Source organism: Leptinotarsa decemlineata, unplaced genomic scaffold (assembly GCF_025532065.1).
Source record: "Leptinotarsa decemlineata unplaced genomic scaffold, Ldec_3_MD MMD2_tig00000035_RagTag_RagTag, whole genome shotgun sequence".
NCBI classification, from domain to species: Eukaryota; Metazoa; Arthropoda; class Insecta; order Coleoptera; family Chrysomelidae; genus Leptinotarsa; species Leptinotarsa decemlineata.
Window position 1 is genome coordinate 13,437,163 of NW_027412540.1, and position 25,260 is coordinate 13,462,422.

General features: G+C 35.8%; 1 protein-coding gene across 5 annotated transcripts in view; it reads right to left on the bottom strand.

Moving 5' to 3' along the window:
- The window catches only part of LOC111510822 (uncharacterized), a 326,252-nt gene that overhangs the window by 48,691 nt on the left and 252,301 nt on the right, over positions 1–25,260 (bottom strand). Inside the window, exon 5 of one of the 5 annotated variants that reach the window (XM_074172259.1) lies at positions 695–1,875. The exons of the other annotated variants lie outside the window; for them this stretch is intronic. Within the exon in view, the coding sequence (XP_074028360.1) occupies positions 885–1,875 (991 nt within the window). The 3' untranslated portion in view covers positions 695–884. Of the gene's footprint in view, positions 1–694; positions 1,876–25,260 lie in introns of those variants that run through there. 5 annotated transcript variants of the gene reach the window in all.

A 25,260-nucleotide genomic window follows, 5' to 3' on the forward strand; every position in this document is an offset into this window, starting at 1 on the left:
ATGAAACGATATTCGATAATTCTAGTTTTTGGCATATATTTCAAAAACAACCAGTGATAATTCCGATTTGACAAATGATTCTTCTTGTTCCTCAAAATAATAAACTTTTGTACAATTTCAGCGAATTTATAGGTCTTATTGTTTCTGATATATCAATATTGGGATCAGCTAAAAAAATCGGCCTGTATTTATAACAGAGTTTAAAACAAGTTGCATTATTCGAACTAATCATCCTACTCGTTCTGGAATAATCCCAAATCGGATCGGAGACTATACCAGAACTATTCCTGATGAACAAAAACAGATTTTTAAAACTGCGTATGATTGAACTTAACAAACTGACAACAAAAAAAAATCATCAAAATTCGTGGTTTGAGTTTTGTTTTCTGTCGACCCCATATATGGCGTTTTCGTAAGAGGAACCTTTACACCTGGGCTACATTCAAAAACTTACTCAGAGTATAATGATCGTACTCTGAATCGTTCATAAACATATTTTAGCAACGAGTATTACCTGGCAACATGTTTCTAATTACTCTTCATACTCGCCGGGAGTAAGTGTAGGTTGTTCAAGTTGGGTTCAAGTGGTACAACAAACATTGTACCATAATCTGGTTGAGTACCACTGATGGAATCTATCGCTGAGATAATAATCCACAAATATTAGGAAGGTTGTAATGATACTTCTTGAAAGCCTAGTTATATCTATTTAATCTATCACGACAATGATATATTTCGATATTGATATTTTCAACGAAATGATTTTTCATTTGTGAATGATTTGAAAAGTTAAAATGTGTCAATTCAATGAATTACCTGATGATGACCTATATCGAATCTGAAACGCATTATAAACATTTTTGTAATTTTTCAAGTGATCACATTCATCTATTAGATATATTGCAACTCTTCAGATGGATCCGCATATTAGCCTTGGTAATGAACCTTTTTCCGCAAAGAGGGCAGCTGTACGACTTCTCACCGGTATGTGTTTTTATGTGATATCTGTACGGTCCATCCTGGCCAAACTTTTTCCCGCAATATCTGCATTCGTATGGCTTTTCCCCTGTGTGTACCCTCATATGAGCGTTCAGTTTATCCTTGACAACAAATTTTTTTGGACACAGGGCACAAGCGAACGGTTTATCCCCGGTGTGGGTCATTATGTGCGGTTTTAGCTTACTCTTGCATGAAAGTCGCAAACCACAGATGTCACAAACTACAGAAATATCTATACCCAGCTCCTTATGTGCTCTGGAGTAATGTTGTCTTAGACTACCGGCATTGAGGTACTCTTTGTTGCAAATTGGGCATTTTGTTATGAGAGAACTCCTATCTTCTGCATGGATGAGTTTCAGATGTGTTGCGAGAGATTCTTTTTTTAGGTGCTTGCCGCAAATTTCGCACTGCAGGTTGTTCGTGAGAGTGTGAGCTTTCAAATGTTTATAAGCCCACCGCCTGCTCCTCATAATTTTACCACACTTTTGGCATTTATAGAGATCATGACCTCTGATATGGTTTTCAAAAGTTTTTTTAGTGTCTTTCCTGTATTCGCATAAATGACAGGAAAAATGTCCATCCTTGTTGTGAAATTTCGAATGCAGACCAAAATCCATGTGGGTGTTGAACAACTTCGAGCAATAACTACATTCTAGGGGTTCTTTTGTTTCATTCAGGCTGGTGAAATTTTCAAGTATCAACTTCAGTAATTCATCGGAGTTTCGGTGCTTCGTCTTTTTAGCTGTAGGTTTGCTTAATGGTTGGAAATCTGGGTCTTGACCGACGTCGACAGATTTGTTCTCTTTCGTTTCCTTACTCGACCGTTTCTGACAGCGTAACTTCATAGAAGATCGAGTCTTCTTGCTGATTTTCAATCTGCAAAATAAATTTATTATAGTATGAGCATATTGAGGGCTTATTGTAATTTGAAATACTCACATTATTTATTCCTCGTACCTATTTGAATGAAACACACCGCTGTTCTCTTCCTAGTATACCAAAGGGTAGAGAATAAAACATTTCTGAAAAACTGCACAAGTTTCAATATTCGAAAAAATGAATTATCTCGGTTGAAATAATATTGCTTTACAGATAAATGATTTATTATTGAAATATAAAATTACTAAACTGATCTAAATACTAAAACAGAACTGAGAGAATCAAAATAAAGATGAAATTAAATTAGAAATTATAATTTCAGAGTAGGTTATATTTTAGGGGGCTCGTAGTAGAATAAATATCCTCTTATTCTGAAATTTTGGTTATGATAGCGGCCGAACTGGGCTTCATAACTAATCCATCAGAGCAATCAAAATCGATCTCTATAAATATTTCAAGTCTCCAGTTTATTCATAAAACTATTTTCTATTACGAATAGTACAAAATGATTTTCAATATACCTACTCAGCTGAAGCATAGCCTCATAGTAGATGAACACATTAGCGAGTTTACTTCAGTTGAACAAATTTGTACAATCAGTTTGTACTTGAAATATTTGCAATTGGATTAAAACGGATATCACACACAGAGACGCTACACAACGTGATATATCAAAAAGTGTTAATATAAAATGTCTTTCACATGAAGGAAACGTTATTTCGGATAGATTTTCTCTCCCTGAAATTTTCTCGTTCCTATATATACGAGTATAATCCGTTCTGTTTAAGAAGTTGAGAAACTTGTGCGAGCTAAGGACTAACGAGGTCTTACCTTTTAACGTGTGATTCCTAACACGGTGAAGTGGAAACCCATTTTTTCTCCGAAAAATAACTGACTTATATAGCGTCTTTCAATAAGCGCTTCCTATTTGAGATATCACCTAAAGACCTATTGACGTCATGCGTCATTGTCTATGGTCGTTTACCTTCAGGTCCTGAGTCAGTTGAATTTTGTATGGGTGCAGACCAAAGTCACGACAGAAAATTCGCCAAGTTGTGGTCTGCAAAAGGCCGAGTTCTTGTGAACGACGCGAATTCGACTGCCTGCACACTCTCATAGACGGCGGCTATGTTTTTGGTAGATTGGCGAACGTAAAATTAGCGAAGCGCGCGGTACGTTGCCCATTTAGAAAAAACAATTTTATTATTTGCACGTGTTGTAGAATGCTATATCCGTCCATGGTGATTTGGCAAAGTAAACTGAATAAATGACAACTAATTTGATAGATGCAGCTTTGACAAGATGGCCTTTATCAATTGTCAAAATTCGCAAGTCCCTGTTTGAAGACCCTATGTAACTGGAAAGTTCGTTCTGCTATAAATATGAGCGTGTCGAGTAAACACATGAAATAATTACGAAGTAAATGAAATATAGTGTTGAGTTATATTTTGTGTTACAAGCAATTGAAATGATATGTTATATAAAACAATATAATATAATATGGGGATGTATCATTATCTTACAACGAGCAGTACTTATTACAACTTGCAACAACAAAAATAAAATAAGAAATAACAGAAAAACATGTCTACGGACTAAAGATCTAAATTTTGTGAGACATATTCCAATCAATATATTGCAAGCAATTGATGTGTTTGCTAGACGAAGCATGATTAAGAGGGGGATGTGGAAGTAACAGTACCGAAGAGAGTCTTGAACTCAAGGATAGTACGCGTAGGTCTGGGAGGTACATTATTTGGTAATAGTGACAATAATTTTAGGGAAATCATATTATTAATAATAATTTTATATATATAAACATTAGTAAACAGATTTTTCGCCTAGAGTCTAAAGAGGGTATATCAAATTGAGTTCTCAATTTTGTGATGTTCTAATGCTACCTTAGAAATTTGTTCTGTATATTTTCTAGTTCCTGTAAGGTTATTTGGTATTCTCCATTCCAAATTACAGAACCGTATTCGAGTTTGGATCACACTAGCGTGAAATAGAGGACTTTTATGGAATATATGTTACTAAAAAGAGAAGTCTGTCTTTAAATTAATTCTTAAGCTCGATTTGCGGTATTTCTTAGATGTTCAATATGTTTCTTAAATGATAATTTGCAATCATAGGTTATTCCTAAGTCTTTGCATTCATGCAATTTTTTAGCGATTCGTTGTTCATGCAATAGTCAAAAGAAATGGGATCCTTTTGGAGGGTAATGTTCATAACTTGGCATTTTTTAGGTTAAAATGTAACTTACATCGAACACTCCAAACCAATAAACTATTCAATTCTTTCTGTAGGGCGGAGCAATCTCTGATTGATCTCACCTGTTTGAAAATTTTCACATCATCGGCAAAAAGCAGATATTTGGAGTGCTCGATATAATCTGGCAAGTCATTAATGAATAACAAAATAACAAGGCCTAACACTTAGCATTAAGAACTCAGAAATACGTATCGTGGGCAATAAAACACGACTTGCGTAAGAAAATCATTAAATTTTGAATACACTGATTCGTTACTTGGTGAAAACCATTCCTTAGTTGGACAACTACTGTTGTAGTGAAAAGTATTGGAAATGACTTCTATATTGTTAAAATTTGTGAATAATGTGACTGGAATAAATAACTACATGTCAATAATATCGAATTCATTCAATATGTTAAGTTAAAATAATGTAAAATGAAAGTGAATCTCCTTCAATTCTTTCGAATTAGAGTACCTACATTATTCAATGAACAAATCATTTCAGCAGAACAATAAGTGTGTTTCGAGTACCTAATAGTAGTAATACAGAAAGTATACCGGTAGAACGTCCTTGAAAAAGTGAAAAGTAATGAAAATATTGTATTGAAGTATTCAAATTTCTCAATCTTAAAGGTAATGAAGGTTGTTATACCTGATATATGAAGTATTCTACTGACTTATGAGATCATTTTCACTTAATTTATATACGAGTTCATATATACATTGCTGACTAGTTAGACACCCCTGAAACACCGCACACCAACAAAAATTATGTAACTCCATCTATTATGTAAAAAAATATAGTTTAGCTCAGCCTACGCGAAACTGTAGTCGTATAGGAAATATTTTCTAACGATGATGGCGCTACTCAAACAGCCAACAACTGTTTCGAATAATTGAATGTTAAACATATAGGTTATTTGAATTGAAGGGGTTATATTTTTAGGAGTGATTAGTTTTTGGGAAAGAAAGTTTTGGCTTTCTACTACTCCATCTTGATACAAAAAAAGAATGAGGGAATATAGGTTATGTTTATTGATTTGGTTTTTTTATATTTTGAGTTAATCATTTGTGAATTTGTGAGAGTAGTGTTTTTTTGTGCGTTTATTATTGACATGGAAAACTGATGGATTTGTAAAATAAATTACTTTCACTCACGGGAAGCACAAGAAACCACAACAATATATGAAAACAACTGACAGGACTGTGTTTTTGTTTTACCATCTGGATTAGTTTCAGTATGTCCGGTAGATGTCGTATATGGACCAGAAACTTCCCAATAGGACGGCAGTTGCGAAATAGGTGGATGGGATTCAATATAAAAAATATAAAAAATCAGATAAAAGTCATAGTGAGTTCATATTTTATTATTCCAAAAAAACGTTAATACGTTACAATTAATTAAAAATCTATGATTCAGATTAGGAACATGGAATTTATATTAAAATTTTATGAAAAAATGTAGAACCCTGGAAGGAGTTTTGTTATGATCTACATTTCAGAAAGAGAAAAAAATCGTTTCAGTTCATTTCGTTAGGCCCTGAATTTCTTTTCAAAGAATATTCGTAAATATGTATTCAATACCACTGTTTGATTACTGAAGTAGCAATCTTCTTTTATAAATTCATATAATCCCCAAAAACAAATACTTAATACGAATTGATCCAGAAAAAATTATTTTTGAATGAAATATACTTCAATTTACCACCTGTAAGATGATTAACAGAAGTCACAATTTTGCCGATTGCAGTGATACTGAACACAAAAAATTTTGAACTTAATTGAAACTCAGTTTAATTCTAAACTTAATAGAAAGAACTAACTGAAGTGCCGAGAATTTGGAAAATACTTTATTCATATTTAATTAGGAATACAAGAAGAGCTATCAGTATGAGTAATGTCATAATATCCAAAAAGAGTTTATTTTTTATCAAATAATTACATCACCACTCAGTTCCTAGGCCCATCCCATATTTTCTCAATGAACAGTCTGTAAATCAACAGGTGGGACGACAAACAACCTCTAAATACTAATAATACATGCTATAAAATATCATTTAGACTAATAAGAACCAATCACAACACACTTTTCTTCCAATGAAAAAATATTCTACAGAATAAACAAGAAGTACGTACGCAACGCTACAAGAGACTTTTAGAAACTTTTTCGATGGCACCCAAATTTCAATAACGAGAAGATTTCTGTGATTTGCTAATATTTTATACAGAATGAGTCAATAGTGGGTTCTCCTTTGACAATTTGTTTTAAAATCTGTTTTTCCGTTAATCCGTTAGTCAATGGACCAATTTTTTATATAAAAACTTCTTCCTTCGGGATTTATAACTGAAATTATCATGACCTGCATACCATTTGAAGTGAAAATGAAGGATTTTTATTCTCCATAAGGTTCTCCGAGCAGTTTTTGAAGTCACTAATTTTTTTTAGTTCGATTTTATGTAGAAAAAATACGGCTCCAGTTGTTTTTCTATTGACCAGCTGTCACCCTCTGGAGTCGAAACTTGTGCGAGCTGAAGATTAAAGAGATCGTACCATTGAATGTGCCTCGGTGGGAATGCTTCTGATCTGCAATACCACCGAGGCTCTATGGAATACCGAAAATTCACAAAGAGGATGTACCACTGACACCGATATCAAATGCCATAGGATCACCAACCTACAACCTCGACAAGTATTTTTCGGATATGCTGCAGAAACATGTGAAGACTAAGACGTATGTCCGAGACCCCACTGACTTCATCGAACATTTGAATGGCATCACCTTGGAGCCAAACAACATTTTAGTTAGCTTCGATATTGTATTCTTATTCAAAAATGTACCATCCGCGAATCCCTCAGCTACACATAGGAGATTTTTCCACAAAATACCAACTTATTCCGACATTCACTAACAACAACTTATTTTCAATGGAGTAAAACTCTTTATGAACAAGTTGATGCAGTCGCCTTGGGCAGTCCACTTAGCCCAGTAGTGGCAAATTTCTACATGGAAAAATTTTAATAGTCATTCAAACTTCAGAAAAACAATAGAAGCACTGGTTGAGGTATGTAGATGAAACGTTTGATGTTTGGAGCCATGGAAAAGAAGAACTTCAAAATTTCCTAAAACATCTGAATAGTTCTCAACCAAAGTTCACCATGGAATTAGAAAAAAACCTCCAAATCTCATTCCTTGATGTTTCAATCATCAAGGAAGGTAATCAACGAGGCCATAATATGTACAGGATGAAAACACACAGATCGATAACTATATAATGGATCCAACCATCATTCAAAACAAAAACGAACCGTTATCAACAACCTAGTGAACAGAGCTTTGAGAATATGCGAAGAAAGATACGTCGACGATGAAATGAAACACATAACAATTGTGTTACAAGCGAACGGCTACGACAGAAAAGACATAATCCGCGCTACGCGTTCAAGAAGAGGAACACCAGTGAAGAGCAACCCTAAGGCAATGAACATCTGCCATACGCAGAAGATGACACCAAACGAATCAGGAAAATTCTGAAGAAGGAGGCAGCTAATACCGTCTTCAAACCAACGAAGAAAATATCGGAGTACAGCGGGAGTTTACAGGACTCCATGTAACTGTGGTTAATATCGGTTAGGAGAAAAGGAGCACTGGTAGCCCCCTAGTCGAGGACAAGCAGAGTTGCCGATTGGGACAGACCAAGAAGTCTGCAGTCGCTGAACATGCACTGTCCAACGGGGAACACAAAATCCCGTTCGAAAATACTGAGAGGCTAGCAACGTCGAATCAATATTCAACATTCAACAAGAATATATTTAGAAGCCATAGAAATACACAAACATCAAGAGAACTTCAACAGAAAGGAAGAGAGAATATATCAACCAAATATCTGGCACAAGGCATTGAAAGGCGCCAAAACAAAGTCTTGTTACTCAAATCGCGTGGAAAGTACGGGCGAACCCGACATTACAGAAAGTGCGCATGAAATCAGCACTATAAGAGTCATGACAGAAATGAGAGTTTTAGTTTCAGTTGATACATCAAGAAGAGTACTTCGACCACGCAATTGAAGATGACTGCCGCAGTCGCAGTTGAAACGTTTGTAGATTGTAACCAAAGAAGACCACGGCAAAACTCGGAAACTAACCGAAACATTGACGCCAGTCTATATTCTAATAAAGATCGTCCCGATATATATATATACCATGGTATATATATATATATATACCAGGTAATCAAACTAGTCATTGGTATTCCAAAAAGTTGATGTATGTCAACTTACTCAATGATATTAGGTGGTTTTGGTTAAAATACCACAAATGAGCATCTGAATTCAATTGATTACCTGGGGAATTTACATAAAAAGGCATTTTAGTACTTTTCAATGAGAGATGCACCAGTGTTGCATCATTCGTCGACAAGAGGGCGCTACCAACATTTTTTTTTCCAAATGATTTGAATCTTGTGATACCTTGTTCGGTATCACAAGTTCGGTATCACAGTTCTCTATCCCACTATGATTAATTTTTGGAAATTGAGTCAGTCGCTCTTGAGAAATTAGCAGTTCCATATTCGTTTTAACAATTTGCGAACAAACAATAAACATCATAATTTGAGATGAATCGTATTCAAAATGTAGCCTGTTTTGATGGAAGGGAATTGCTTCAACTTCCTGCATACGGAGATGGAGTTCCACAGGGCTCCACTTTGGACCTGTGCTATTCATCATCTATACACACGAGTTCCAAAATTGTATGAAGTTCAGTTGCTGTCACCACTGCTTACAACATATAACATAACTAGGTTCTATAACAAAATCTCAAATTATTTCAAATATCTGTCCATTCCTTCTTTTAGATTCAAATTCAAAAAGATGTCTTCTATCAGGTGAGTTATCACAGTGATTTTTTGTAAATTGTAATCCATGATTCGTTGTTATGCTATGTCGAAACTTTAGGAATAATTGATAGTCTTCTATAACATGTGAATTTGCTTGCAATAGGTCAAGTTGTCACATCCTGTAAGAGTTTTGTTAAGTCGGTTTGCTCGCAATAAGCCAAGTTGTCACACCCTGTAATAATTTTGTTCAATCGGTTGAGTCAAAAAAGCACTTGTTCCATCCCTCTTTGGGTGTGAACCTGTGCTAACTCTGCGTTTTTCCAATAAATTTTTAGAATATTCACCACTCATTTTCTGACAATAATAAGTTTACTTGTGATCCACTGTTTGGAATCTTTGGGGTAGTAATCAATATTATTGGAGTTTTATTCCAACACCAAACCGTTATTTTACTACCTCGACAATTGTTTCAAATGATCACTTGGTGATCGAAACACGTGTCGAGGTGTTAAAATAACGGTTTTGTATTGGGATAAAACTCCAGTAATATTCAATGAGTTTGTTTACAAATTCATTTCTTACAATATGGAATGTTTGTTAGAAACACCTTTTATTCTACCCATGAGACAACCGCCATGTAACGTATACTTTTATTTGTCGAGCACCTACAAAAGATGCGATGCCGTCTTATCAGATGTTCTAGCGGGCCATTCTAATAGACCAAGATTGCCTATCCACCGGTTTGAATAATTGTCAACCAGCCTGATGCAATGAGGAAGGTACCTCATATTGCTAAAACGTAACATCACTTGAAACTCCTTTATTCAAACCGGTAGAATGGCCCACTAAATCACCTGATATAAAGCCTCTAGATGTTTTTGAGGAAATCGTGACATCTAAAGATTGAGAGAAAAAATGTGCCTTGAGATCAGTCTACAAACATTTCATGATGTGAGAAATACATTTCTGATCAGACAAAATGGTTAACATTTTGAACATTTATAAGGATGCACTGGAATTATATTTGGTACTATCTATCAAACAAATTATCAAAGAACTCCTTACTCATTAAACAAAAGTTGGTAGCACCCTCTCATTTCTTATTGTACTGAAAATGATCCCCTTTCAATATTTAGAAAGGAGACTTTCTACGTCCGCAGTGGATCTCACTGTCTGTGAGAGAACACACTATTGACTTACTAGGTATATAATACTGAATATTCCTTTTATTAAAATTATTCATCAAGAGTCATAGAAATGGAAATCTTCACCTGATTTTCAAGATAAACTGTTTATTTCCTCACTAGCTGCACATTATTATATCTTATTGAAATAGAAAAAGTCACATTATAAAAATCGAAACGTTCTACTCTCAAAAAAAATCTTGTGGAAAACATCACTACAAAATTATCTAATAGGAAAATTGCAGCTCTTGAGATGAATCTTCATATTCGCTTTGGAGATAAACGCTTTACCGCAGAGAGGGCACATATGCTTTTTATCCCCTGTATGAGTCTTAATATGGTACCTATAAGGAGCGCTGTGGGCAAATTTTTTTCCACAAAACCCACACTCGTATGGTTTTTCTCCTGTATGCACTCTCAAATGCGCTGCAAGTATGTCTTTCGCTATAAATTTTTTTGGGCAAAAATCACAAGCGAACGGTTTGTCTCCTGTATGTGTACGTAGGTGCTGTGGCAGCTTGCCCTTGCAGGAGAGTCTCATTCCGCAGATGTCACAAACGACCGAAACGTCGATTCCAGCTCCTTGTGAATGGCGGAGTAGTGCTGTCTCAAGCTGCTGGGATTTTGATATTCCTTGCTGCAAATAGGGCATTTCGTTATAAGTGCGTTTCTGTCATCGCAGTGCAAGATTTTCTTATGGATTGGAAGACACTGCTTTTTCAGATGTTTGCCGCAAATCTCGCATTGGACAGTGTTATTACCGGAATGTGATTTAGAATGTTTGTATGCACATAACTTGCTTTTCAATATTCTTCCGCATTTCTCGCACTTGAAAAGATCGTGGCTCTTGATATGAATCTTGAAGGTTTTTTTGGCATCCTTTCTATAGTCGCACATATGGCAGGAAAATAAACCATCTTCGTTATGCACTCTGGAATGTAATCCAAAATCTACATGGCTCATGTAGGTCATGGAGCATATCTTGCAAACCAGAGGTTCCGTTACTTCATTGAGATTCACGAATTTTTCCAGGGTGATGTCTGGTTCTGATTTTATTTCTCGTTTTTTACGGGGAATTTTTTTATCCAACATAACAAAATCTGGATCCTCCATCGAAACTTGACTCTTCTTTCTTGGTTTCTTGAGTTTCAGTTCCAGTTCAAGATTTTCATAGGGGATTAGTTCATCGGTTCCATTATTGAAACTAAAACAAAAGTCGTTGTAATATCTTATTAGTTTACACTACAAATCCCTGTAAAAATATACTTTTCTAAATTATAAGTTCCTGAAAAATATTTATTGGAAAATTATATTCAACAAAATATATTATTCAATGAATTTATGATTATATTATAATATAATATTATAAATATATCATATTTATAATAAAGTATAGAAGGGATCCATTATTTTCATTGCATGACAAGGATTTCATTAGGAGAAATGGGAAAATTTCAATTACTTGTAGTATTTATTTTACATTATAAAAATATGAAGTGGTTTATATTTCTTGTTCAAAAGCCAATGTGGAGGTTTGATTTATCCATTTACCTTTGTACCAAATAGAAAAATCTTATTTTTATGTTGGAATCTAAAAAGAGCTCGGTATGAATTTCTGTAAGATTAGTATTCTAATCTGTAACGATCACGAGAAGCAAACTATATTCTTGGATTTCAAAAACTACACCTCACGATTTGATCTCCACAAACTTTATTTGAAAAATATATCACATGTTTCGCTAGCACAGTATCTCTGTCAAGTGATTTGAATATTCTTGATCAAAATGAGCCAAAAAAAGTGAAAACAAAAACGAAATTAAGAGTTGTAAGAAGTACTGCCACTATTTATATGGTTGAGACACACTCTTCAATTAAAAGGCGATTATAGTTTCTGAAATATCAACTAATTATTCTCTTGGATGATTGAAAATAAAAAAAACATAAAAACTACACTTGAAATATTTTTTCAAATATTTCTGATAAACGTAGGTTTATTTTAAATATAGTGATAACACTTTCACTTAACACTATAACGACACGTTACACAATACAACAACTACTACCATGTTCCCAGAAAAGAAGTCAGGATTTGTTCAAGTTGCTGAAAGCAACTTAGTCAAAAACCATTATGACTAAATGAACAATGATAGTTGTTACCGAGTGGTTTTTCAGCTACTATCATACCTTTTGATACGATATCATACCTTTTGAACTAATATTCACGAAAATTGATCCTATACGTTCTATGATTCTGAAATATTTCGGGAAATGCAGTGTTGCCAGTTGAACCGCCTTTTAAAATCAACTTTGTCGATTTTGGATAGAACCCCGTGAGTACTTCCACATTTTTCGTTGGTAGGTTAAACTATAAACAAATTTCATTCCTATCGAATGGTTATTTCATTTTTTGTGGGTAAGTATTTTTTGACATTTTTCAACAAAATCTGGCTTTTATGTAAATTTTATATCAGGCATCTGGATCTGAAGGAATGAAACCCACCAGAGAGTAAGACAATATATGGAAATTCCATAGTTCGCACCAAAATTGGAGACCATACGCAAGAAGAAAAAAGCAAATCAAAATCAATTTTCTTATTAAAATGAACTATTTACATGTCTACATTTCATGAGTACCTTTACGTTAAGGGTAGAGTAGCAAAGTGACCTCTTCTTCAGGCAGGCGCACTCTCACGCCCCCGCCGACAGGAGACGGTGGGGAACACCTCCGCGATGTTAGTGGGTTCAGGCTCCCCCAGAAACATAGACTTTATTAAAAACGATTGGGTAATGTGCCACCTGCCGGCAAGGCTTATGCACACCATTACATGGTTTTGAAATTCAGGTCATTCAAATGATAACATAGCTGTCGATATGTTGTTTGGCTATATACTCCTGGAAAAAGTTCATCAAAAAACCAGGACAGAATGTATACGTAAGATGATGATCCAAATCATCGTTAACACTTGCTAAAGTAATGAGAAAGCATCCTATTAAAAACGTATTCATTTTTCCAGAAAAAAAATTCTCGTCTGAATTTTTCTTCGATAAATATCAAAATTTCAGTGAAAACTTATTTGACAATAACATTTCATAATAATAATAATAATAATAATAATAATCATCTTTATTACTACAACTACACAAAAAAATAACAATATTAAGTTCTAACTACATATATAAAGTTATGGTAAAAGGCGAAGTTCAATTTTCGCAGCTATGCAAATAACTGCTAAATTGTTCTTCCACTTAACCTTCCACTATTCCACATTTTTCCTATTGAGGGAAGTAATAACACAAAACTGCTGTTAGTATGGTAATAAATAGAGCAAGAAATAAACATTCATTTGATTTCATTCAAAATATTTAACACTGTCAATACATAAATGCATAAATAAATTCAATGTGTAAAATGCACGCCTACAAGTTCTAATACCTAATGAGGAATCAAAACGTGTAGTTTTATGTGAGGTGTTAGGTGGTGAATGGACGAGAGAACTAAATTTGAATTGATGGTTTGACAAAATTTGGTTTTGAAAAATGTGAAATGAGTAGGGTGAAGGGAAGTAAAACTCACCAAAAGCCTTTGCGAAACATGCCACCGTGGACCAGCCTACCTAAGCTAAGCTGTAAGGAATCGTGCCTACACCTGAATGGCCACAGGGTGATAGGCGGTTACGAACGATCCCCTTGGGTAACCAGGCGAAACCTAATTGTAACCAGCATTCTTCTGGTAATGACACAACAAAAACCAATCCCGAGGCTGGACAGAAGTGCTATGGCGGTGGCTGGGGATGAACAGAAATGTTCACCCCAGTCTACCGCTCGGAATGAGGCTGGACAAAGCAGATCACTTCGTGATGTAATAAGAAGGCCAAGGCGTAAGCACATTTGCAGAAAGAGAGCGAAAGGGGCAGGGGTAGCAGCAACTATAAGTGCACCCTTCTCCTCCACCTCCAACAGCAAGGACACTTCCTGTGGCGGGCGCCAACAGCTCCGCCTTGAATAGAGGCAAGGAACCGGCTGCCCCTGCAGGAAAGTGTTCTCTCTTAAGCACCTCCACGTAGGGAACTCCAAGAAGGTCGAAGAAGCCGCGCAACGACAGTAATGTAGCTGCAACTTCCAAAACCGTCGCGGAGCCCGCCATGAGATACCTCAAGTTTGCCATCATAGATGAGACTAACGCGTACAGTAATGTTACCGCAGAATGGGAGTCCCATCAAAAACAACTGCTGAAGGAGCTGGACCAGATCATTTTCTCCGCCTCCAGCAGCAACAGCAAACCGACCACGTTCAAGTCGTGGACATACTCCGGTGAAATCATCAGAGTGGTCTGCGATGACGACGTGACGCTAGAGTGGCTGAAGAAAGCCACAATGAAAATAAGAGAGTGTGTATTCGGCAAGTCTTAGCCTACAACTGCCGATATGAAGGAGATGTCTCCTAGTGACCTATCCACCTTCTTGGAAAGGACAGGATGGACTATGACCTAAAAGGACAACACCTCGGGAGGATGTACAGTGGGTCACATGTGGCCTAGTGCTGTGGGCCTACACTCACCCTCCCTACTCTACATATACAAAAATACAGAAAATAACAAAACTAAAAATGCAAAATATATAGGGAATTTCGTTCAAAATAAGTGTGAATTCTCAGCGTGTTGAAGGAACGAGATCTGTAACATACCCTCTACGTACGATCTGTAGTAACTTTGGTAAAGTTTGTGAAAGTTCCATACTCTGTCTCACTTTCTGGTGGGTTTCACATTTTTGATAACATCCATATGCCATACATTTTTTTTTATAAACTAGATTTGTTTGAAGAATAGGGAAAAAATAAAAAACGGGCTAAGACCTAAAAAATTCATTGAAATGAAAGTTATTTATGATTCAACAAACCATCCAAAAATATCAAAACGAAGTTATTTCAATAAACAATACAACTGGCAATACTACATTCCTCAAATATTTCAGAATTGGAGACCGTATTCTTCAATGCCCTCTACCAAAGTTCCAGATCGATATGTCATTTCGTTCTCCAGACACGTCTAATGGTCCACTGATCTTGGGTTTTTCTGTATACCAACCATACATAATTTTTCTGAATGAAAAATCAAGCGGTACTTCCAAGAAGACCTAAATTAAACATATCATTTCCCAAAAAAGGCTGAATTGTATATATCACGGATTTTCGGGACTTTTTTTGGGATGATACTACGAGATGGTAGGAATTCAAAACATTTATTTTTAGTCGGACTCTATTCGTTTTCGAGATATAGCCTGTCAAAATGTGTATGATGTCATTTTACCTTTTATTTACAAAAATAAACGATTGCAATTCACATATTTTTTATCTTTTTTCATATCATGGCACCTTTTTCTATCCATTTTCTAAAATATATGAAGTTTTCAATTTAGTGGGTCAGGTTAGATGTTGAGGATAAATAGTTTTTTCAAAATTAAATATTTGAACATACGTTCCTTTTAGAATTCGGAAGTCAGGTTAGATGCTGAGGATAAATAGTTTTTCAAAAATTCAATATTTAATTTTTTAAAATACATGAGGTTTTAAATTCAGTAGGTCAGGTTAGATGTTGACAAAAAATAGTTTTTTCAGAATTGAATATGCGAAAATACGTTCGTTTTAGAACTCGGAGCTCAGGTTAGATGTTGAGGAAATATATTTTTTTTAAATTAAATATTCGAAAATATGTTCCTTCCAGAATTTGGAAGTCAGGTCAGATGTTGAAGATAAATAGTTTTTTCCAAAAGAAAAATTTTCGACAGTACGTTCATTTGGGAATTCAGAGGTCAGATTAGATGTCGAGGATGGATAGTTTTTTCAAAATTAAACATTTGAACATAGGTTCGTTTTTGAATTCGGAGGTCAGGTTAAGATGTTGGGGATATATAGTTTTTTAAAAATTTAATATTCAAAAATACATCCTTTTTTCAAGTCGGAGGTCATGTTAAGGATAGATAGTTTTTTTTAAATAAATATTCGAAAATACGTTCGTTTTAGAATTCGAATGTCAGGTTAAATGCGTAATAATGACCAGATTCAACGCCAGCACCACAGTGAACAATGATTGCATGAAAAAATAAAATATGACGTCATAGATACTTTGACAGGTTATATTTCCGAAATTAATTGAGCCGGAAAAAAATAATTGTTCTGAATTCCTACCATCATGTAGTATTCATTATAGAAAAAAAATGTTTCAGAAATTTTTCAAATGTTGAAGTTGATGCATTTCATACAGAGAAAGCGGCTGTCACTTTTTGTTCGGTTGTTCTCAATATTTAAAATGTCAGTGCTGAAAAATATGACGCCATTTTGATATATTGACAGGCTATATTTCGAAAACTAATCGAGTCCAACTAAAAAAATTGCTCGGAATTCTTATCATCATGTAGTATCATCCCAAAAAAGTCGCGAAAATCTGTGAGTATCCCATGAAGTACAATTTTACAAAAAAAAAATCATTCTGAAGCAAATGAAGAATTTTGTATCATACTGCCTCGTTTCTTTCGAAAGCATACAAAAACCCTCATTATCCTCTCAGAATTGTTTTTTTTTCTTCATTCGGTGAGAGTTTGACTATGCGGCATAAATCTGTCACGATTTGTTGATTTCAAACTAATTTAAAGCAGGTCATTTCTGCAGGGCGGAAAATATTTCTTTGGAAAATCCACCATTAGTGTAAGTGCCGTAACGATTGGCGAAGCCATTGCTTCACCACCAAATTATCTGATTATAGTTATATTTCAGAAGATATCCAAATAGCAAAATGCACTAGTGCTTCAAATGGCATGAACGCAGAATCGGAAATTAAATTCACTCACCATTCTTTCAATTGTAAGATTCAAATAAACCTATCGTTGACTGCCAGCGTTTGGGGTAGATTATTTACTCCAAAAACTTAAATGTACCCCGATGAATGAACAAGAGAACATAGGTTTGTGATAAGAATATTTGAACTGAACGAATCAATTGAATATTTCATGTTTGACGTAATCCATCATTCATCTGTCACCATAATAAAGTCATTAGTGTCGCAATCTAATGGGTAGTATATTTTAAGCAGTTTTTATTTAGGATTGAGGGGAATAAATAAAAACACAAAAATGTCCATGAATATTTAATTCTAAATGGAGTGGGTATATCTAAAATTCATTAGGAGTGACAGTAAACTCCTGAGTTCCACTTCAAATTCAACACCAGACACTAAGGCAAAAAAGAATTAAATTACTTCTGGTTAATGATTCTTTGAGATAACATTCAGCAATTTTAATTGAATTGATTTTATGAGTTATATTGAATAATTAAAACTAATGTTGACATTTCCTTCAAACCGGAGTACTTTTCTACTAGTTTCAATTGTAAATCACAATTTTCAAATGATTTGGATAATTTTGAATAATAATAATAATCGATTTTATTATTTCCACATTGAAAATGGAAATATGGAAATGAAGGGCGAAGTTCATTTTCTATTTTGTAAACCCGATAGATACAAAAAAAATCATTCCTTTAAAATTTGAGATTCAAGAAGATGTTCTTCGTAGAATTGCCTGAATTTGTTAACATTCTGTGTTCTTGTAATATTCAATAATAAAATATTTCGATGGTAACACCCATGACAGAGTTAACAAGACAAACGTAAAAGTTCTCCCTAATTTTAACAGAGTGATTCGTATAAAATGATACTGTTTCGAAAGCATCCAAAAATCTTGTGTCATGTTTTGGTCTCAACAATTTCAGACAGTTTTCAATTATTCTGTGGCCGTTCTCATAGGTGAGCGAAATTATATTTTCCTGGTCTTCAAAATCGAATATGTGCTGCCTGTTTTTTCAAACGAGTTTTAATAGCTTGCTAAGTCTGACCGAAGTATTTTTGTCACAGTTTTTATAACTTATTTCATATACTTGTGACTTTCCATTTCCAAACTTCTTGACCTTGGGATTACCTATTATTTGTTAAAGCGAGCAAAACGTTCGGAAGGCTATTTTCATGTTGAACACGTTTAAAAATGTGATCTAATCTGTTAGTGTATACAGAAGGACAATGAACTTCAGATGTCTTTTTGAAAAGTCGAAGATTTACGAAGGCTGTCCCTAAATTTACGTTTCCTATCTGCTCATGAACAGTTTAGCTATGAAAGTGGCAGTGGATATTCCATTGACATGCCTTCGTAATGTCTGTAGAAACAGTTGTTGAACTGTGCAATTCTGTTTCATGTATTTTGAAAAGTTTAACGTGATAGTAGCTTTGAAAACACCTAACTCACTTCATCGCATGTTGAGTAACCCAGACTAATCTAGTCATTTATCGGTCAGATGTATGCTTTTTGTTTATGATTTCGGAACCTCCCTCCCACCACTTTTAACCTTAAAACGACCTTAACATACGTTGCACGACGTAGCCAAGGCGACTTTGTTTTTCATAGTCTTCAGTTTGATTTCTAACGACCTTGACTTACGCCACATAATGCAGGCGAGATGACTGAGGTACTATTTTGGGTTTGACTCTGAATGACTTTGCCTTGCCCCATATTTTCGATAAGGTGACTTTGACGTCGAGTGAACTTGAGCCAGTTACGCGGCTATCTCGAAGTTTCAAACCTACGCCACCCAATGAAGCCAAGGTAACTTCGAGGGAGTGTTTCGTGTTTGACCTTGAAAGACTTCGACCTATGTCACACGTTGTAGGCAAGGTGACTTCGGGGTAGGTAGTGTTTTGGATTTGACCTTGAACGGACTTGAACTCGCGACTCTCATGAAGTCGACCTTGAACGACCTTCAACTGTGTGAACGAGATGGATTGTAGACCTTTTTCTAAGACTTTGAATAACCTTCAATTAATCACATTGCGATTTTGAGCGCTTCATATAGTATTGATTGACTATGACTCCCCAGCCTGTGGTAAAGAAACACCCCCGTCTTCTGTAACAGAGTTCTATGAATGTTCGGAGGATCACCATTTCACATTTAGTTTGGACAACCCAGCGTATTTTTACATCTACGGGTCAAAGTTCTCAGGATTATCCTGGTGCCACCACCCTCTCGGTGGTAAAATTCGATATTTCAGTTTGAAGGTATTGAGTAAAACTTCACTCTCTTCGTAAATAGTAGAAATAATATACGATATGAATTAGCTCTCTCGCTTCAAACTTACTCAAATTCCCAGTGAGTGAAATTTGGTTATTTCTCGAAAACCAATCCTCAAATGGCGCAGTGGGTAAGATTCGTGAGAGAGTCTGAAAGTTCCTCGACGTTTTTGAACGTTTATTTGCGATCCCCAACAAACGATTCGTTAACGGCAGCATCACGACTCCTCTCCAAGGACCAAAAGGTGAAAGCAGCTCTTTAGTAGTCGTTAACATCATTCTGAGAGTATTATTAATGTCATAATCCTCTGTTTCCAGTCCATTTATTGACCCTTGTGGAGAGCTAGAGTTAGCTGATCTTATTGCGAATGTATCTATTGACAATTCATCGAATCAGAACCACAGTGAATCAAATATACCTTTGAATATCAGTATTCGTACCCGTGGGTTGGGCTACCTAACGGGCGCGTCCCCAGGTGGCGGGTAGGGGAACGGCCAGGGGACTGGAGGACCTGTCCGGGAAGCCAGTGTCGTTTTACGGACGGGATCGCCGGACTCCTGGTCAGTGGCAGAAATAAGTAGGGTGAGGGGAAGTGAAACCCAGCCTACCCAAACTAAGGTGTAAGCAAGGGCGGGCGCCAAGAGCTACGCCTTGAATAAAGGCAAGGAACCGGCTGCACCTGCAGGAAAGCTCCCTCACTTGTGCACCTCCACTGAGGAAACCCAAGAAGGTTGAAGAAGTCGTGCAACAACAATAATATCGCTGCACCTTCCAAAACCTTCGGGGAGGCCACCGTGAGACACCTTAAGGTTGCCGAAGAGAGTGTGTGTTCGGCGAGTCTTGGCCTACACCTGTCAATATAAAGGAGATGTCTCCTAGTGACTTGTTCACTTTCCTGGAAAGGACAGGATGGACGATGACCTAGGAGGACAACTTCTCGGGAGGATGTACAATGGGTCACATGTGGCCTAAGTGCTGTCCCTACTGTACAGATACCACATAAGTATTCGTAATTTAGTAGTAATGGCAAGACCAAACTTTGATATCAAGAATTTGTGCGTAGTTTTTGAGTTTGATGGGAACTGCAACAGCCTTCACAAATTTTTAAACGAATCAGCAATCCTTCTGAACCACTTTTATAATTCAAAACCTGCCACCTAGAATGAACTGCTTTTGTATAGTATTATCGTAAAGTTAACAGGAAAAGCAAAAGAAGTCGTTTATGTACATGGATGTAACACTTGGGATGAAGTCGAAAACGTCCTTATTCAATCAACATTTTGGAGACCGAAGAGACGAGAATGCATCGACCTGGTGAATCTAAGGCAATCAAACTTGGGAAAAAACCTATCTCTCAAGAACTATACCGGAGATGACAACGAATAAGTTTGATAACTCACTCGTTAAGTGGTGCAATGTTGGACGCGCTGTCATTTGAATTGACAGTGTTTGTAGAGGTGAAAATTCAGAAAAGTCAATCTTTAGCTCGTACAAGTTTCGTCTTGTACAGCACAGCACAGTTGCTAAATGAAAAACTCTTTTCGACCCATTCAACATTTTTTTAACTAGTAGAGAGATGAAAATACCATCAACTCTTTGATTCTGAGAACTAATATTTTCATAAAAGTTTATAAAGGCTGTTGAAAACTCTAAAATATACAGTTGACCAACCTGAAAGAGATAAATGGTAATTCATGTTTATTTGTAATTGACTGATGAATTATATTATTTTTACGTAGTATTTGGAAGCTTTGTTGAAAATGTCAAGAAGTTATCTTCACGGCGGACTACACCCTACATTTCCACATCTCTATAGATTGTCAAAATAATAACAAAAATCTGAAAAAAAAGAAATACTTCAACTACAGAAAATGATGGAAAGTTATTTCAAATCCATTATTTTATCGAATCTAGCTGAAATTGTGGAATTGCTAAACAATATCTTAAAAAACCATTTCCAGATGGAACTATCAAAATATTTGTTGTCTGGTGCATACATGACCTGAAAAATAATTTATTCGAACATAGAAAAAAAAACGTTCACAACTATTCTACTAAAGACATACATCGTTTCAAATGATTCTTTAAAGGAGCTCGTAAAATGAAACCTTTTCCACAGTTTGGGCAATGATGCTCCTTTTCTCCAGTATGGGTCTTGATGTGATACCGATAAGGCGCTCCATGAGCAAATTTTTTTCCACAATAACTGCACTCGTACGGTTTTTCTCCAGTGTGGATTCTCTTGTGGGCTGATAGGATATCCTTAGAAATGAAACGTTTGGGACAAGCATCACAAGCGAAAGGTTTATCCCCAGTATGCGTTCTGAGATGCTGAGGCAGCGTTGCTTTGCTGGCTAGCCTCATGCCGCATATGTCACAAACTACGGATACGTCGATTCCCACTTCTCGGTGGGTCGAGGAGTAGTGCTGTCTCAAACTGCTTGGGTTTTGATACTCCTTGCCGCATATGGGGCACTTGGTGGCCATGGAAGCCTTATTTTCGGAATGGAGCATTCGCTTGTGAAGGTACAAGCACTGCTTTTTAAGGTGTTTTCCGCATATCTCGCACTGCACTTTGTTCTGTGTGGAATGAGATTTGGAATGTTTGTAGGCGGATAACCGAGTTTTGAGTATTTTGTTACATTTGACGCACTTATAGAGGTCGTGGCTTTTGATATGTTTTTTGAAAACCTCTTTCGATTCGTTCGCGAAGTCGCACATGTGACAAACGTAGAGGCCGTTTTCGTTGTGCGTTATGGAGTGCAATCCATAGTCTAGATGAGTGTTGCACAGTTTTGAGCACATTTTGCAGGTGAAAGGCTGAGTTACGTCGTTCAAGTTTACGAAATCTTCCAAGGTGAATTTACAGTACTTTCTACTTTCTTTACGTATTTCGTTCGGTTTGTTTTTGTTCCTACTCTTACGGGGTTTCGACACTCTCTTTTTGGATCTGAAATGAAAATGAATATAGTGACATGAAGTTATTAATAATGCAACTAATGTATCTGAACTACGATGAGTTTTTATGAAATAATGGAATATGGTTAGGATAATGGGCTCAAATTGATTTTCATTGATGAAAAATTATATATATATATATATATATATATATATATATATATATATATATATATATATATAAATCTGTAAATATCTATGATATTGAAGTCCAAAAATAATATAAACACAACATCAAATAAAATAGTAACAAAATACTGTATTTACTTCTTACCATTTTCGATGAACTTCTGGTTCTAGGTGAAATATAATCATGAACATTAAGAAGTTTTTGATTGATATAAAATGAACTTTTCTCTTATTTTCAACCACAATTTCTTTCAAGGTTCAATGTTCCCTAAATAATCGAAATATTTGTACGGAAAGTCATCATAATATCTTCAATGAGAAAAATAAATTTTAGAATGAAATGCTACTCCATATGCTACCCTATACTCGAAACAGTTGTTTGTATAAAGCGATATGGGAAATGATCACACATTATATAATTTTTAGAAATTCGTCACTGGAAAAAATTTACTTTAGTGAAGTTGCACACGGTATTTATTTCAAATGTTTAGTTGTTTATTTTTATTTCATCAAAATTTGGAAACCAAGGTATTGACAATTGTTAGATTTTCCAAGTATTCTTTTCCAAATAGACTTTTCAAAAAGAAGCGATTGGACATGAAAACCAGTAGAATTGACGTACCTGTAGAATAAAAAATCAGGGTTATGGCCGAAAGTTTTCATTTTGAAGTTGCAATGCTTCAAATATTATCGTACTTTGCTTTGTTCAAGTCAAGTCACGAAGCATATTGACTTTGATGAATTTTTTTGTTGGACGAAGCACAAGCACTACAGGAAGATCATTAAGGCGATCTAAGAGTGATTCACGCTACTTTCGCATAAATAAATTCGAATGAATTAATTTGGAAAAACATTCTTAGGAAGTTTATTCCACTTGAACGCAGTTTTAGAAATGAAAGAGTTCTCAAACAGTGAAGTTCGAATTGAACTGAGATGAACCTCAAAAAGATGAGCAGCCACATTCCGTCGCGTATTTCTGATATGTACCGCTCTTGGTGGAATGAACACCTCCCGTGAAAGTATCTAAAAAAGAAAGACAAATTCCAACCTTTTTTTTTCATGTTACAGACTATCAAGGTTACAAGTGATGTTCGTGTCACCAATTAGGCGAATGGCTTTTTTCTGGATGGAATCCAGCAGCTTCAGGGTATCCTTAGGGGCGGAGTTGCATACATGAGAACACAAGGTCTGATCTGAGCTTTACAAAGCATTAAAAGTTGCTGAGACGTCTAGAGTTTTCTGGTTCGGAAGCAGCTTCTGTAATTCCAGCGACATGATTATGTCCATTTTGACCCACCTATCGAAGCAGAAAGCGGAATTGTTTGTCCTGACATTATTATATCCGGTTCGGAGACATTTATCTTTTTGGAAAAACAGATGCCTGGGTTTTTGTGACATTGAATTGAACCTGGTTTCTTTCACTCCAATTCGAAATCACCTCTAGATCCTCATTAAGATATGCAACCTCCTGTCGCCGATGAAGATGTGCATCCACTGCTGATGTCCTGGAATCCAAATGAAATGTCGAGACAAGGGTGCTGTCGTCAGCAAAGCAATATTTTGGATTCTTGGTTTTTTCCAATAAGTTATTGATATACAATAAAAAGAGGGCTGGAGACAATATGGATCCCTGGGGAACACCAGCGTAGATGAGAGAGAGAGAGAGAGAGAGAGAATATGCTTTATTGTATGGTAAAAGTATTCGAGAGATATCCATCGACCGCCACTTGCAGGAAACGTTCTTTGAGAAACCTGGAGAGCCATACACGAAAATGTCCCTACAAGCCATAGCATGGAAGTATGGCAGCAAACCCTCAGGCCACACATGGTCAAAGTCCTTTGAAATATCAAGCGCTACAGCTCTTGACTCTCCATGTTTCTCGATTGCGTTATTTCAAATATGGCTTCCAAATATTCAAGGATATGGTGGTTTACGGCTTTTTCCATGATTTTTGAGATCATAGAAACTGTACGCAAGCAATCTTACAACAAGAAAGTAAAACCCCATCCTTGTAAGACATATTGAAAAGTCTGCAAAACACTGGTGCTAGGTCATTTGCGTGCTTTTTAGGTACGAGGACGGGCACTTCAGGACCAAACGTCTTGTTGATATTGAGTTGTTTCAAAATTCGCCAGACTAGACGTCGCAAAATAAATTCCGGCATTGTGGATTTTAGTGTGGGTGACTGGTCATCGATTCTGACGACTTAAAATTGAATGATAGCTTTGACACAAGGCCGTGCCCGGAGGGGGGGCGGTTCAATAAAAAAGAGCTTCTTACAATGACTTTGGCACGGAAAAAGCCCTCCACTGAAAAAACTGTACTAACAACATATCGTTTTTGAATAATTCTCAGATTTCTCGTTCAGTGAATTCACAATACAAAATCGAGCCTTCTAAACTTTTTATACGCAAATTCTGTTCTGTCATCTATTGGGATGATGACATCTCTGTGAATCGCCATTAAGGCCAAGGTCATGCCTTGATTTTTGTTTTGGGTGGGGGTCCAGACCCACGGCCTTGCTCTGACAGAATAACTTGGTCACCAATAATTACTCTCTGATTAAAATTGTGCAGTAGGTTTTTCCAGAGTTGCTCAGAACTAAAAAGAGAATGCGCCATCTAAAGAACATTGTTCTTTCCTATTTTCATTTTTTATAATTTTAATGTTATTTAAACATCTTAAATATTGAGTTTATTTGATTCGGATAAACATGTGCCAAGGTATGTGTACATTATCTTATTTGGGCAAAGTACAACCAAAGAAAAGCTGAACTGATGAAATAATAATGATAAATAAAAATATTTACTCACTATACATTGAACATATACATATTTATGAAAGATCGCTACAAAAGTCACTCATAACTAAAACGCTAAATGGAAGTGAAAGGAGAAACAAACACAGAAATAGTT